General features: G+C 39.5%; 2 protein-coding genes across 3 annotated transcripts; one reads left to right on the top strand and one right to left on the bottom strand.

Moving 5' to 3' along the window:
* Nucleotides 1-707: 707 nt before the first annotated feature.
* On the bottom strand, nt 708-12534 carry dhx16 (DEAH (Asp-Glu-Ala-His) box polypeptide 16). The gene is made up of 21 exons (XM_088410317.1): nt 11920-12534; nt 11248-11450; nt 10946-11190; nt 9740-9920; nt 9595-9651; nt 9216-9470; nt 8525-8761; nt 8267-8455; nt 7780-7890; nt 7582-7697; nt 6487-6697; nt 6255-6353; nt 5933-6085; nt 5058-5198; nt 4806-4968; nt 4593-4711; nt 3709-3776; nt 3457-3619; nt 3172-3333; nt 2242-2415; nt 708-1130 (listed from the first exon to the last, which is right to left on the bottom strand). The coding sequence occupies exons 2-21, from the start codon at nt 11443-11445 to the stop codon at nt 1002-1004; spliced, it is 3171 nt and encodes a 1056-aa protein (XP_088266443.1). The 5' UTR covers nt 11446-11450; nt 11920-12534; the 3' UTR covers nt 708-1001.
* On the top strand, nt 11452-16218 carry LOC148426443 (lysosomal thioesterase PPT2-A-like). Of its 2 annotated transcripts, XM_088410324.1 has the most exons (9): nt 11452-11473; nt 12591-12765; nt 13664-13817; nt 13908-14003; nt 14078-14185; nt 14421-14504; nt 14689-14773; nt 15098-15152; nt 15629-16218. In XM_088410324.1, exons 1-9 carry the CDS (start codon nt 11457-11459, stop codon nt 15770-15772), a joined length of 918 nt encoding a protein of 305 aa, XP_088266450.1. In that variant the 5' UTR covers nt 11452-11456; the 3' UTR covers nt 15773-16218. The 2 variants fall into 2 exon arrangements, with proteins under 2 accessions (XP_088266450.1, XP_088266453.1); XM_088410327.1 differs by lacking the exon at nt 11452-11473 and having other exon boundaries at nt 12565-12765.
* Nucleotides 16219-16381: the final 163 nt, after the last annotated feature.

The raw sequence follows: 16381 nt of genomic DNA, 5'->3' as shown, positions 1-16381 counted from the left end.
ACCTTTTGTTTCTGACTATTTTTCTTGGTTTGAATTGTATCAGTTGATCATTTCATATCAAAAAGGAAAAAGTTATATAGTGCAATTATAGTTATACATATGTACACATGTTTGCCTGTACAGTACTGTATATATACATATATAAAGCTATAAACCTGTATATATACATTTAGACCTATATATAGTATGCAAACATATACAGTACAGTATATATAGAGTATATTTATCTACACACATATACACAGTACATATACAAATATCATTGAGCATAGAGTCACTAAGTTATTATAGAAAAACTTTTTATTATAGAAAAAGGTCCTTGACCTGCATTGGCGAGTGACAAGTGTGATGGATGTCATAGCGCCGCATATTTGCACAGGCGACGCCATGCGCGATACAAATCAAGGACACGACGTTTCATACCTGTCATAACAGAGGCTTTTGCATGGTTTGGTGGTTTACCGACGCCCAATTTGCTCAGAACACTGTGGACAAACATCAAAACCGCACTGTTACACAGTTGGAATTAAATCAATATGGAAAAAAAATGATGCTTCACTTTAGGTGCACAAGAAAAAGTTGTCTCTTACCATTAGCGGGTGGGACTGGAACTTATAATCAACTATAATCAGTGGTTCACCATATACATTTTGAGTACGGTAATGTCGATGCCGGAAAGAGGAAAGCACTTGAACGTGCAGAGGAAATACAAACAGAAGTAAAAATTTATTGCTTTTCAGCAATCACAGCATTATTGTAACAATTCAAGTATGTGTGACCAAGCGGAACTAATGAACTCTGTGAGATGTGTGTTATCGCGGCAGGCAATCGGGTTTATCATTAAACCGGTTTCACCCTACTTTCTGTGGAATCTGTCTTTATCGCAGGACTGCGATCAGGCTCCCATGCGTTTCCACTCTTAATTGGAAGCATTTTTCTAACGTCTGTAATGCCTTCAATTGGTGGCTGCCTGTGTGCCAATGTACTTGGGTCCCTGATTTTCATCCCAACTCCTCCTTGGCCTTGCCCTGCTTGCGGGGCATCTTCTTGCTGCTGCTGTCCTCCACGTCCTTGCTCTTGTAGTAGTGAGGAGCCACTTCCAGAAGCCAGCCGCTCTCTATCTCCACCACCTGTAGGGAGGCAAAGGCACCAGCATTTAGCTCCATAATTGCCGCCCACGTTTCCTCCTTTTGTGCCTTGTCAGTGTGACTAGAAAATATATATAGTCATGGGAGGAAAAACTCTACCTCTTTGTTCTAGACGTGGGAGTTTGTCATGTTTAAATAGGTAGGTGTGACTTGAAATTGATTTGGAGTTTGAAACATCCTTGTATGAGATGACTCCTGATTCATTCATGAGCAATTTTGCCTCATAGATTGATGCAGTAATGTATCTTTTTTTATTTTGACAATTTCTGAAAATGTTAATATTTTTGTGTTATTTTCGCAGATTGCTTTCTTAAAAATATTTCAAGACGACATTTTTTTCAGTCTAATGATATTATCAACTGATTCATAAGATTTCTACTCCTATAAGACACGACATGGTCATGCTGAGATATAATCACGTGTCTTGCTGGAGTGCCCGTCTTCCTCATGAAACTCACACACGCTGCTAGGCAGACACAAAGGAAGAGCAGTGTAGCAACAAAGCATTGTAAATCTCTTACCTAGATTTCTTTTGTAATAAATTGGAAGTTCAAATGTAAACTCTGCTTGTTAACATGTTTGGTCAGATTCAGGCTTTCCTCTAATTTGACTTCCGGGCGCCAGTAATATGAGGCCAACCATGGCTCTCCGTGAGACTACAGCCAAGGGATGGAAATTGGAAGGGATAATAGTACAGTTACTGTATAAGGTTTAATAATTTAAGATTTAAGTATATATATGAGTACTTATTATTTTTACTGCATGTTTCAATTCATATTGTGATTTTTTAAAATGAATTTCCTTTCTTGTTTTTCAAACTTTTATTTTTCATTCATTACCTAAAATTGTGTTTTATTTGGTTATATTTTTGTTGTACTATTTCAAATATGCGTGTATCTGTCAAGTGTATATTTTTTTAGTTGTTTGTTTTTTTTTTTTACTATATTATTTGTTGGTAATCTATTTTCTACATTACATGGATTTTAGTTGGACTACTCCTTGAAGCATGTTTCAACGACGAGCTGTACTTCTAAAGCAACCCAACTAAGCATCAACAAAAATGGATGTACATGCACTGAAGCACGGTACAGACCTGTCTCATGAACTCCTTGGTGGTCATGACCAGCTCGTGGTAAATGAGCCATCGCGGCTGCTCCTCAAACAACGAACTGCTAGGGTGTATGTAGACGGTCTGCTGATGCTTCACCGTCCTGTAGCCTCCTTTGCTGAGCCGTGCCGTGTGGTAGAAATAGCCCGCCGTTACCGCCTGCAAAGAGCCCATTGAAAGTAATAATTTCAGTAGGATTTAAATTAGTGATGGACGAGTATTGATAGTGGGTATCGGTAAAATCCTAATTCCAGGTTTAATTTAAGGTAGCGGGTGTTCTTGGATGCTGTCGATACCATCCACCGATACTTAAATCAACAACAAAATCTGATGGAGGATGTATTCAGTTTCGTTGCAAGTGGTTAATGGGCAAGTTATTTTCAGGGATCGGTAAATGTAGTCTCTTATAACTAAATATTGTACACTGACTAATTAAAATTCCACAAAAGTTATATTTTTTCATGCATGGGATGACCTGAAGGTTTAGAACTCAAAATGCCTCAGAGGCACACTCTAAACAAATGGCCGGACTTGTTATTTGTCCTTTCATCACCTGCGAAAAAGCCGGTAACCCGTGATCGCTTCAGCGTGGATGTGTTTGCTCAACGCAAACCGACTGATGTGTGTCACACAAAAAATGTACACAAAGGCAGAACAAGCAACTCAGATTTAAGGTGACATGTTTATTCTATTTTTAAAACGGTTTCAAGTCGTCCTAATGTGCGACTTTCATCAAAGTACCCCAACAATCAACACACTACACTCCACACCCTCCACAGAGGGGTCAACTCAGATTATGAATTTCGTTACCAAAAAAGCCGAGGGCTTTGTGTGTGTTTTTAAAAGCTTAAATGCATATTGCGGGTATAACATATTTTGAAAACGTTTTGTGTGATGTCTCTACATCGCACTGACCTTGCGGATAGGCATGGAGTCACCCTGGGAGCTGACCATCTCCACCTCAATACGCTCCATTAGGCCCTCCAGCTGGTCTCGCACGTCTCGCGCTCGCCTCATTGAGCGGAACTGGATAAAGTTCTCGTAGCACCACTGCGTTGAGTAGCCGCTCTCCACCCACTAAGGCAAACAACCGCATTTGGAAAAAAAAAAAAAAATGTCTTCCGGTATCCAACATGTAAATCTATTAAAATTTCCATGAATACATTTGCAAATAAGAATGGTTTGTGCGTGTGTCCATACTTGCGTGTATACGTTCAGAAGCACCAGGTGATCTCCGCCGGGCACCACAAAGTTCATTCTGGCGTTGTCAGCATGTACAGCCTTGTCCTTAGGCCGGTAAAAGATTGAGTTGTTGACTGAGAGCATGGCAGCGATTGAGAGAACCTCCTCAGAACACTTGTACCTGGAAGGGTGGAGGCAAGCCAGCTCTGAAGTGAGTGGGGAGGACGTTTAGAAAAAAAAACAAAAATGTTAGGGTGTGAGAAGACTCACTGCTCAGAGGCGAGGATCATCTTGCTGAGCATGGGGTCCACAGGCAGTTCGGCCATCCTGCGACCCAGCTGAGGTCCAAAAATGGGAAAGGAAGCAATAAGTTAGTTTCAAATAGCTTCAGTGCTTGCTGCGGTTCTGAAATAGGGGGTACGTAAAGGCAAAGTCAGGTGTCATCAAATCTAATCTAACTTATTTCTCATGTACATGTTATAGTTGGAGAGCCATGAGCCATGTAACCACTAAAGTCAAGAGTAGTCTTATACTTGCGTTTTTGTAGAATTCACCCAAATTGAAGTAAAAAAAAAAAAAAAAAAACTTATACTCAGAGAAATACGGTAATGCTCCATAATGCTGTGACTGAAACAATAAGTTTTTCTTTTCAAATTAAGAGCAATTTAATTGGACCGTGGAACATGTCAGTGCTAAATTATGTTATTATAGTGACTTATTTGCAAAATGTTTTTTGCCTATATTTTGGTTTATATTAATACAAATTAGAGACTGAATTTTCCAGCAGATGAGACAGAAATAAAACAGTAAATGTTACACGATCGATGTTCTGGAGTTGTTGTATAAAATACGTCTAGAGAAACCACTACAAATGTAGTTCCAAATCTTAATCAGACATCAATGGCACAGGACTATTATTTACTGTAAGTCTTGAAAAACATAAACAGTGTTGCAGTATCGTGAGCCTTAAGTGCCTGGGAGGATTAAAACTAAAACAACTATACAAAACAACTATAATGTTTGTCTATATTTTGGATTTCATATTGTGGTCAGGTCTGGCATTAGTATTTCACTGTATGCAAATGTTTTGAATTTTGAAGGACAATGTGAGAAAATCAACTTGTCCAATGTATGCGTATCCACTTGTGAAGTACCGTGGTGAGCTCTCCTAGATGATTGAGCGCTCCAAGGGCATAAAGCTGCTCCAGAGCCATCAGAAGCGTCTCGTGCGGCGGTGGGTCCATGAAGTCAAAGTGGAGGAGGTCATTGATACCTGGAAAAGTATGGATAGAGCGATATGTTCCATGATCAGAATGGAAGATTCCACATTTCATATTTTAGCCAATCTTTTTGAGGAATATTCCCACCTAAACTCTTAAGCAGCAGGACTACATTTCCCAGGTTGGTCCTCTGAATCTCGGGTACAGTCATCTCTTCCATCTCATGTTTGAAGGCCCACGCCGTGTAGAGTCTGAAGCATTTGCCGGCGGCCACTCTGCCGGCGCGGCCGGCTCTCTGATTGGCTGATGCCTGGAAATTACGCACCCGGTGTGACTTCAGTAAAAGGAACAGTTATTAAAGTCTTATAGCAAATCAAATTTCCTGAATAAACTCAGCACCCGAGAACAGGGCATGACGATGAGCGACTCCATGCCAGTACGGGCGATGTAATTCTTCTGTTTGCAGAAGCCTGGGTCAATGACATAGATGATGCCGTCAATGGTCAACGAGGTTTCCGCAATGTTGGTCGCAACCACCACCTGAAAAAACAACAGAGAATGCTCAAAATGACACAGTGGCTTGGGGGGCTTAAGCCATCAGAATATCAGATCACAATTATATAAACACTACACAAAAATGCAATATGACAGCACAAAAAAAGTCTCACGCGCATCCTTTGGATTTTTTTTTACAATCAATATTTATCAAAACTGACACAAGACAAGAACATATATCATTTCAATAAAATACATCATCAAACTAGGCATGGGCTGATATTATATCCCGATGGTATAACCGAAGCAAAGAAAATTATATTGTGATAAAAAAAAATTACACCTCAAATACATTAAGAAACGTGCACCATGTTAAATTTGAATAAATAAATGTGAGCAAACTTCTTGTGTTCGAACTTTTCTTCAAGTCAACGTCCGTTCATTGGTGAGCTATTTTTAAAATAAACCCATTCTCGCGCCATCATGCGTGCCGAGAAAGATCCAACCAAAAATTAAAAATGAAAGCAACTACCATCTAATCAGTTTCAGGGGCTACTTGCTAAATCAATTCTGTAAGAAACCAATCACATTTTGGTCAATTTAAGAAGCCCCCTCAAAAAAATACAAGGACCTCATGTCATGCATGACACTAATGAGGATAAACAATATTGACAAATGGATTAATACAACATGAAAAAAAAAATCAAACACAAATGAGAGTTCAATACACATTCAATTCCCGCGCAAACATTTAGACATAAACATGAGCATAGGCCTACTTTGCGTGCGCCTGGTGGTGTGGGGCTGAAGATCTTGGCCTGCATGTCAGATGGCAGATTGGCGTAGATGGGCAGAACGAGCAACTCAGCAATCTTGGACCCGAGTCGCCGACATCTGTCCTGGAGTTGCTCGCAACACGTCTCGATATCCTCCTAAGTGAAGAAAGTACAAACGCATTATTTTATTTATACGTGTTGGGCACAAAACCTATTTGCATAGGAATTCATTCATCATTCAAATTGAACCAAGATTCATCACACATTTGCTTAAGTGATATGATTCATTTCATTTTTTTTTTTTAATCCAGTTGTCACAGAGAACCTGTCCGGTGAGGAAGACCAGAATGTCTCCTGGCGGTTGTGTGACGTGGATCTGCAGTACCGACACCACACATGCTTCCATGTAGTCAGCCTCTGGAGCCTAGATGGAAAAATTCAAGGAAGACGTATTATGCCTTTCCCTGCACAAAATGTCAAAGTCACATTTTGTTTTAAGACACTTTTGACAAAATCCTTCCAGTATCAGAAGCACCATTGCATTCCTCTCATCTCACTTTAGTGTAAAAAATGTCCACGGGGAATCTTCTGCCGGGGATTCTGAAGACAGGCGCGTCATCAAAAAAGGTGGAGAATCGTTCCGTGTCCAGGGTGGCGCTGGCCACCAGGACCTTCAAATCAGGTCGGAACCTGGCGATGTCTTTGATCAGGCCAAACAGGATGTCTGTGTGGAGGGTTCGTTCGTGAGCCTCGTCGATGATGATCACACTAAAAAATTTGAAGACAGAAGAGGGAGAAAGCTGCTTTGAAATTGTTGCCAGTGGAAAATATGGAGATTATGAAGAACTTCCATTGTGTTCAACATTTGCGCCATTGAGGGTTGGGCATTGAAAATAGAGAATCTAATGGAACCAGAGTAATATTCATTCTCCTGGAATTGTTCAAATGCCAAAATACAAGCACAAAATTCTGATGACTATTGCTCAGGGTTCAGTTAATAACCAAACACCTCTTTTCTGAGTTTGGTCACGTGACATTTGCAAGATGAGCTGCAATTGGTTGTGACCTGAGCAACTCTGATGTCATTCCAAGTTGACAGCAAGTAGCAAAATGGCCATCCAATGAGATGGACAAAGACAAGCGGATTTTGCTGCCTAATTTATATTCCACATATGTAATATTCAGAAGAATTAATAGAGTCAGAGTGAACATATTGTTCTGAATTTGTTTTTGACTTCTAATTAGTGCAACATCAATTCTATATTCTGGTACATATAAAATAAAATCATATTTACAATATAATACATGTTATAATGATGATAAACATGTTGTTCAAGGGAAATAAATCTTCATTTCATTGATGTTTTATTTCATTTACCATAAATAAGTTAACAGCTTATCTTATGAGACAAATCAGTGAAAACATTTCTACACAGATTTTAACCACTTTGAAGGAACAATAAATCAGTATAACCATCTAATGTAATGTAATAATCCTGTAATAAGTATTACAGGACTCTTGGTCAAGTAAATGCTCAGTGGAACAGATTAAAAAAAAAAAAAAAAAAAAACTAGGCAAGCGATACATTGGCTACTCCTCCCACTGTATATAGTGAAGTTGAACCTCTGACTGATGACACTCAAAACCTTACCTGTAGCTGGCGAGGTCAGGCTCGGTGAGAAACTCTCGCAACAGCATGCCGTCTGTCATGTACTTGATGACAGTCCTCTCTGATGTGCAGTCCTCAAAGCGGATACTGTAGCCCACCTGGACCAATGAAAATGTCAACAAAAAAGTGAAGAAAATGATCACCAAACTTTAAGCCCCCTGACCATTTTTTTTAATGTACCTCGTTACCAAGCTTAACACTCATTTCCTGTGATACCCGGGCAGCCACCGACATGGCGGCTACCCTGCGAGGCTGCGTACAACCAATCTTCATTCCTCCTTTGGTGAAACCCTGAGAGATGAGATGCAAGTGTTAAGGAATGCTTCTGAGTTGAGTTCTTTGGCATACGTGTAAGATACAAAGTACTGAAATATTAAACTCAAGAATATAGATGCTCTGTGCCAGACTAACTTCGCTGTCTGTTTCTATTTGCACATCCAGTGGCAAAAAATAAAGCCCAAAAAGCAGTAGACACAAGCAGAAGCTTACAGAATCTTAATTGCTCCATTTTTTTTCTTTTACTTGAAGCGAGTGCATAAAAACAAAAAATCCTGGCAACAGACAGTAGATAAAACAAACAAACAAATTAAAAACAAATCAAAAACAGAGAACCCTGTTGATCAAGCTACCACTAAATACAACACGACAAATATAACACGACACTCACGTCCTCTAGGAGGTACTGCGGTATCTGGGTGGTCTTGCCCGAGCCCGTCTCACCCTCGATGACCAAAACCTGGTGCTCGTGGATGGCTGCCAGCAGGTCATCTCGGTACGGGAATATGGGGAGGCTGCGGCGGACCTCCTGCATGGACTGCTTCTTCAGCTCCGACTGGGACAAGGCCGGAGTCTCGTCCTGAAACGAAATTCATGATATAGGATTCAAAAACTAAATACCAAAACAAAGATGTATCAACCTTCTCACCTTCTCAGTCATCGTCCCCTTCATGGTAATTGCGCTGCTGACAAAGTCGATCATCTCATCCTCTTCCAGGATGAGCTGGTACTTCTCCTGTTGGCGCTTCACTCCCTGCTCGCGCTCCTTCTTGGCACCGAAGCTAAGCGATGCCGTCTTGAGGCGCTCCTCCTCCCAGCGGCCCTGCTCCCCGCCCAGCTCCATGGGTGGCTCCTCCTCCAGCTCCAACTCCTTCTGGGGTACCTCCTTGATGGACAGAATCAAGGTTGATGGGATGTATGAGCTATTAGTCTCTTTCTGTACACTAAAAACAGATTTAACTGAATATGTCTTTTTAGTTTGGCAAAGTGTCGAAAATTTCTGTGAACTTCTAAAGTAGGGAACCAGCATGACATCACCTTACATTCTGGGGTATATCTGATAATTCTCATGGAAAATGTCAAATTTGGAATAGGTGGAAAATTACCGATTTTAACTTATGTATGGAAATTTTACTGCAAATTTACATCAGTTTCTGAAAATATGAACTCCAGAACTCCCTGAAATGGTCATTTCAATGGGCTCTCCCATTTCACACATGGCTCCTTGAGACTTTTTCATGTATCTTATTGATGATAAATGTCCACCCAATCTCATGCCCATCAACTTTATGCCAAAAAAGCGATTTAACAGAGGATCTACTGTATAGTAAGAATATTACCTTTCTTCTGATCTCCTCCGGCATGTAGTATCTGTTTTTCCTTTCCTCCAACTCCTTGGCTCCAGCTTTCTTGTAGTCCTTGGCCAGGTCTCGTAGTGTGCGCTTGTACTCAAGCTCCTTTTTCTCACGCTCTGTCAGGTCATCCATGCCAAAAAGGTACTCTTCATCTATGATTTCTGCCTCCAGGTCCTCCAGCTTTTCCTCCTCGCGCTTCTTCAGGTACTCGCGGCGGGAATGCTTCCTCAGCTCAGGCAACTGGCAAGGGAGACAAACAGCGACGGGTCAGAAATTTTTGCACGAGCGCATCTTGGTGGCAATATGCTATGTCGTAGTGAGGAGCTTCAGTTTCATGAAGCGAATTATGATGCTTTTCACCCACCATGTTTCTCTGATCATCTTCGGCCAACTTCAGTCTCTTCTGAGCCTCCTCGTAGGCCTGAATCCCCGCGCCCCCCACAAAACAGCAGAAAATGTATTTATTTAGATCACTTGTGGGTAACCTCATCCTATCCTTCTGCTGTCACCTTTTTGTCTGTCCTCTCCGCAATGTTTCTCGTCTTATCCTTGTCTCTTAGCTTGACACGCTCGGCAAAGGCATCACGCTCCTCAATGTCATGCAGTCGCTCTCGCTCCTCCTTTTCCCACTCCTCTTCTTCTTCATCCTCTTTCTTAATGGCAGTGCTGTTGTCCTGGGTTGGTTTAGCCCTGATGTAGAATGAAATGCGCATTTGGAGCAACAAAATATAGGGAACCTGCATTCAATGTTGAAAATCTCTCACTCGGCATTCAATTCCCGGCAAAGATAATTCGATAAGTCTGAAATATAAAAGGCAATGTATTTATATGTGTATTCATGACTTTTAAGCTTAATTTAAGGATTTTAACGGCTTAAAAAGACCAATTTAAATAGGAGGAAAAAAGTGTCAAAACTATAAATTACTACATAATAATTATTTCAATGTCATTGATTAATTATATTCGTAATTAAGGCCATTGGTGTTAGAAAATATTACTGTTGTTAATTCACGTAAAGCCACAGACTATGATTTTGTGGTCTAATATAAAATTACTGTTGCTGTAATGAACTAATTCACTATTTAATAAAAAAAAAAAATACATGGTCTGTGAAACTATTAAATATATTGTGAAATATATTTTTAACAAGATAATAAATTAGTTTTATTGTAGTCATTTTTGATTATGCAATGATTTGTTTCTGATAGTCTTTCACAAATTTAAAATTTCTCATTAATGGATTTGACAAGTGGATTTAGGTAAAATAAACTAAATCTTAAATGAAATAGCAGAGCATCTTGGTAAAAGAAAACTGTTGAAGCAAATTGAGGAGCTTCACAAGAGAAAATTGTGCTTTACTTTGGAGGCCAAGGAATGAGCATCTTGGTACCTGAAATCTATGTTGACATAAGTTGAGGAGCTTCATTCTGACAAAACTAGTGCTTTGCCATCACCATGTGACATATTTGTGCGTGCAATAAGTGCATTCAGCTAGAGGGAAAAAAAAGTTGTTTGTTGTCTACATTATAGACTATCTAATATATCTATAGAGGGGTGCAGTTACTCATGGATTTTCATTAGTTGCCAATACAGGATTCATTGTTATATACATAATAATACAGACAGCTGAAAGTACTTATGAAATGATAAAGAAAACTACAATTTTCATCAGACAGTAATGCATCACACATCACAGCAACACACTTGAGGATTACCTAACGGGCACATCTTCTTCACTGGACGATTCACTCTCCTTCTTCCGCCGGATGTTCTTCTTTTTGTTTGCTCCTCTGTCTTTCTCTTTGCCCTTCTTCTTATTCCCACGTTGCTTCTCCACAACAGTGTCCTCGGCACTGTCGCTGTCTTCCAGCAAAGTGTAAGTGCGATTCTTCTTATCCATCTCAATGGCCTGGCGCTCCATCACCCGTGAGGGTTTTTCCACTACCGCCTTGCGGGGAAGCTAAAAGACATATCTGTTAGAGGGAGTATACTAGTATTTAAAGATGAGTCCACACACCTTGTCAAACAGCTCATGTGCAAAGGCAGTGACGCTATGGTCGATGTCAATGGTGCCCGTCTCCTGGAGCCTGCTCACAAAGTCCTGGGAGCTGGTCGCCTTGCGGGCAATGCCAATCATGAATTGAGCAACATATCTGTCACTCAAGCCCAAAATGTCATGCAGTCGGTCGTTGACCCACTGCTCAAGGTTGGCCATGGTTACTGTTCATGAAAACATGGGATAGGTGAGTATTTACCAACAAACAGCCTTTGATTTATAGTTGAAGATATCAAGTTACTAACAACAGCCACTAAACCACTAACAGCCATTGAGAAATTATTATTTCTGTGTTTTGTTTCTGTCCCGTGACCTCTTGACGTAAATGAAATTGTTTTGTAGTCGAGTTTACATAAGTTAAAAAAAATAAAATAAAAAACTGTTAGTATCGATATATTTTTTAATGCTGCACTCATCAGTATGGGAATCACCATCATATCGTATAAATTGACAATGTGAAAAATTACCTATGCATTTAAATCTTCCTGAGGTCATATACAACTGTTTACAAATTGTCTTGACAGCCAAGAAGCCACAACTTTATAATTTCGCACACTGCTTGTAGTCTATACAGTATTAAAAATATCTACACTTCATCAGATGCAGAATAATCAAAATGAATCTCCAACCTACCACTTTGAAAATCTCAAGTCAACCTTGTTTATACTCCAGAAGTCGATGGCTAAAAGCTAGCGTAGTTGTTACCGACTGACCATAAGCCATAAATTAATAAACGACAGATACGGTGACGGAATGCGTGAGTTTTAAACGTTCCCGATATTACAAACACGCATCTTAAGCTACAAGTAACAAGAAATAGCAAAAATAACCAGATAAATATTCCATTTTTAATGATGGTAACTTCGATCGCATGCCTCACGGTGAAAGCGCTGCATCGCTTAGAATTAAGAGCAGTACAACAACCAAAGCTACACATTACTGCCCTACTACGGCCATCAGTGGAATAACAACGGAAATCATTGTAATTTTCGAGCAGATTATGGGAACGATTACCGTACAATACTGTACTTGAAAACTGTGACAAAATGTCATTTAATTAAAAAATATACATTTACCTTTAAAAATATATGTGTTGCACGCAGTTAGATTTTTTCTTTGTAATAAATAACAATTCTGAAGAAGATGAAATATGAATGAATTTGTACAAATTTGGTAGATTGTTGTTTATATCAACAAAATTAAGTCAAAACAAAGATGTGCACTGGTGCCTCCACCCACCACCCCACCCCCGTCCATATATTAAAGAGGAAACACATACTCATCAGATTTAAAACACTCCACAGATTTTTAGCAGTGACTTTCAAGATGAGGACTCCGACGACCGCTACACTGCTGCTCCTGCTGCTGGTTTTGCTGCTCACCTGGGTCCGTATCGGCAGCTACCGGCCGGTCATCATCGTGCATGGCCTTTTTGGTGGACCCAAGCGGTTCCAAAACCTAGTGCTCTTCATTAATAAGGTCAGATTATACATGTGCAAATTTAAGATCAGCACGAACCTTTGTGTGTGTGTGTGTGTGTGTGTGTGTGTGTGTGTGTGTGTGTGTGTGTGTTTGTGTGTGTCGGGTGTGGGGGGGTGGGGTTCTTCCTGCATTGGGTAAAAAAAAAAAAAAAAACACTTTAAAAAAACTGCCTCAAAACTGAAGCCACCACAAGGAATCATTTTTTTGGTGTAGTTAGTTCTCTTTCTTATCATTATTATTGTAGAAATGATCATTATTAGTACAAGATATTGTTTTTGCACAATTTTCACCTAATTTATGTGAAAATAACATTTTAATTTGTACTAACTTTGACATAAAAAGAGAAGTTTTCATCCCGTTCAATATAATGGTTGGCTAAACATAAAACAAAGATAATTCAGCTTTTCTTTAATTTAACCAGTTTAACAGAACCACTATGCCTTACGATATTCTATTAGTTTAATGCTAATACATAATGCAAATTGGCATACTCGAGCTAACAAAACTGGCATCGATGTTGCAGTGATTAAATACATTTGTTTGCACCAGTGCAAACAAAGCATACAACAATACTCACAAAATTATACTTTGCATTTGTATCATATGCAACAAAAAATTAACTGTGCTACACGAAATTTGAGGATAATTTCATTGTTGTGGGCGGGGCCTCATATGTCCAAATATGGTCGAGTTTATTTTCACAAATGTATACTTATCAGTCTTTTGTCTGAACGTGCATGACAGAAACAGCAATGTCCCACTTAATAAGTTTTGTCAGAAAGGCGAAGCCCTCTAAAGGCTATACTACTAAAACTGACTGTGATGTAACAAATGGAAACAAAGTAGGGGGACTTAGGGGAGATCCTTGAGTGAGACCATACGTGGGGTATTTCAGACGCATCCTGGCACAGAGGTGACAGTGTTGGACATGCACAAGCACATTTCCAGTCTCCAGCCATTGTGGAAACAGGTGCAAGACTTCCAATGGGCCATTGAGCCCATTATGAAGAAGGCCCCAGATGGGGTGCACCTGCTGTGTTTTTCGCAAGGTATGAATACAAACACACGTGCTTTTAAAATGTTTTATTTCATATTAACACTGAACTCAGTATACTAAATATTACTCATAATATTTTCAGGGGGTCTAATATGTCGAGCACTCCTCTCCACCACACCCAAGCACAACATCCACACCTTCATTTCGCTGTCGTCACCCCAGGCTGGCCAATATGGAGGTCAGATAGCTAAGTATAGCTCGCAACGTGTCTCCGTCATGTCCAACTCATTTCAGCGCTGTTGTACGGCACAGACACGAGCTACCTGCAGCGGGTGTTTCCTGACTATGTAAAAGAAGAGGTCTTCCATGTTTGCTACAACAGAGTGGGACAAAAAGTGTCTATTTGCCAGTACTGGAACGGTGAGAAGATCAGTGAGCTTTGATTGGCTGGCAATTAGGCCAGTGTCTGCCTTTCCTTTTGCTCAACGTCAGCTTTGATAGATCTCAGCATCTCCGGCACCATATCAAGAACAAACGCTATAGAAAATGGATTAATTCTTTTACGGCGTCCCACAGAGATATTTATTAAATACCCTCACAATTACACTGACATTAGCAGTTTGAATTATAATTATGTTTGAACTGTATTCCACAGATCCGCATCACAGGTCTAGTTACTTGGAGAACAACAATTTTCTTCCACTGCTCAATGGCGAAATACCTCACAACACCACAAAATGTAAGCGCGACCTCACAATTGCCTCACACTTGCGTTCTTGAGTAAATTACACTCACTTACCAACAACACTACAAAATGGCTCACTCCCTGCAGTACACAGTGGAAAAGAAGGTTTTGCCAACCCCCCTCTTTGTTGATATTTTTAAAATAATAATAACAAACAATATTAATATACATATCTCAGCATGGAGGGAGAACTTCCTACGCATCAAGAAGCTGGTGTTGATTGGAGGACCGGATGATGGCGTCATCACTCCATGGCAGTCCAGGTTTGACATTTGACTCTTCCATTTGGATGATCCTGAAATAATTACAGAAATACTGTAAATGGACTTCAAATATTTGGTTGACATCAAAGGAAGAATATAGGAAAACAAACTCGGGATAAAGAAAACACAGTCCGTGACAAAGATCCATTAAAATTACTTATTGCAAAACATGACAATACATTGTTGCTATGTTTCAAAATGAAACCACTTTATGACAATAAAGAAGATGTGAGGCAACAGATGCCACTTTCTAAAACAAAGCATTGCTCAACTCGCACATTTGGAAGTTTCAATTTTAATGCCCGTTTCCTTTTATTCCTTCAGTCATTTTGGATTCTATGACAGCGACGAGCATGTTGTCGAAATGAGGAACCAAAAGGTACCCGGTGCTTTGACTTTTCACTTTCATTTCACTGTTCCTTGTTCCAAGCCACCACATCTGGCTTTGCGCAGATAACAATACTCAGATTTCAGTAGTACAGATCAATGTTTTTGGAAAATAACTGAATTGACCCCCCCATTATGCACCCACATTACTAACAAACATGTAAATAAATGAATCCATACAGAGAGAGAGAGAGAGAGAGAGAGAGAGAGAGAGAGAGAGAGAGAGCGAAATTGTTAGAATGTTTCTGGTGTGCATGTCTTGGCCACTAGAGGGCAGTAGTATAAATATAATATACATAGATTTAATGTTGGAACAGAATTTGACCACACATTAACTACAGTGATATTAATCTCTTTTTTTTTCAGAGGATGAAGAATGGTTGTTAATTGTATTGAATGTTTCGTGTCTTTTACAATTTCATTTATGACTTTCTCCCTCAAAGTGATTTTTTTTTTGTTTGTGAACAGTTTTACATGAATGATACCTTCGGGTTGAAGACGCTGAGTGCTCGCGGCGACCTATCACTGTGCCTCCGCCCCGGCGTCAAACACACACGCTGGCACTCAAACTTCACCGTGTTCACTGACTGCATTGAAAAGTGGCTAACTTGAATTTAGAGACTATGGCTCTCCGTAGGGGACAAGTATCCAGCATTCAAAATAATTATGTGATGATACTGCACTAAAAAAGTGAGAGACGGAAAACTTAAAGTCAATTATCTAATTCCTTGTATATATCAAATTCAACGTTGATTTTTGACTGAGCATGTATGTGAAAAAAGAACAATATTTTTGCTTGATGTGTCTTAACAGACAACAAATGAACCACGTTGACATGCAATTACAAGTTCTCTCACAGTTAGATTTGTATAAAATGATAAAAGCTCTCGGGTTTTAATTTTTTATGCTTCTTTGTTCTTTTAGTAAAGTACTTTTTAACTCAAAGATCTTCAATTATTTTGTTTATTAATTCTTTTTATATGTTGTCCTTTGAATTTTGTGTAACCATTATTTTATTGTTTAAAACGTAGTGTATGCCGCCATTAATGACGTCACGTCTGGGCTCAGGGCCTTCTAGGATTTGTTGATATAATTTTGGTGGGATAAACGTGTATTTTTTGGATCCCAAATCCGTGCTTAAAGGTATGATTATGATATAAAATATTAAAAATAAACTTGAAACATTCAACGTCCTCTTATTTTGTACGAGCGCCACACAGG

The sequence above is a fragment of the Hippichthys cyanospilos genome, chromosome 3, assembly GCF_059441005.1.
Source record: "Hippichthys cyanospilos isolate Australia breed blue-spotted pipefish chromosome 3, RoL_Hcya_1.0, whole genome shotgun sequence".
Taxonomy (NCBI): Eukaryota; Metazoa; Chordata; class Actinopteri; order Syngnathiformes; family Syngnathidae; genus Hippichthys; species Hippichthys cyanospilos.
Note: the sequence above shows the minus strand (reverse complement) of the source record. Positions and strands in the feature narration are given on the sequence as shown.

Coding starts and splice junctions, on each gene's coding strand:
- LOC148426443 (XM_088410324.1), top strand. Junction 12,766..13,663: donor TAGTGCTCTTCATTAATAAG/GTCAGATTATAC, acceptor GGGGTATTTCAG/ACGCATCCTGGCACAGAGGT. Junction 14,774..15,097: donor ATCACTCCATGGCAGTCCAG/GTTTGACATTTG, acceptor TTATTCCTTCAG/TCATTTTGGATTCTATGACA.
- dhx16 (XM_088410317.1), bottom strand. CDS start 11,445: ATGGCCAACCTTGAGCAGTGGGTCAACGACCGACTGCATGACATTTTG. Junction 9,652..9,739: donor CGGAGAGGACAGACAAAAAG/GTGACAGCAGAA, acceptor GCGGGGATTCAG/GCCTACGAGGAGGCTCAGAA. Junction 6,354..6,486: donor TGGACATTTTTTACACTAAA/GTGAGATGAGAG, acceptor TTTTCCATCTAG/GCTCCAGAGGCTGACTACAT.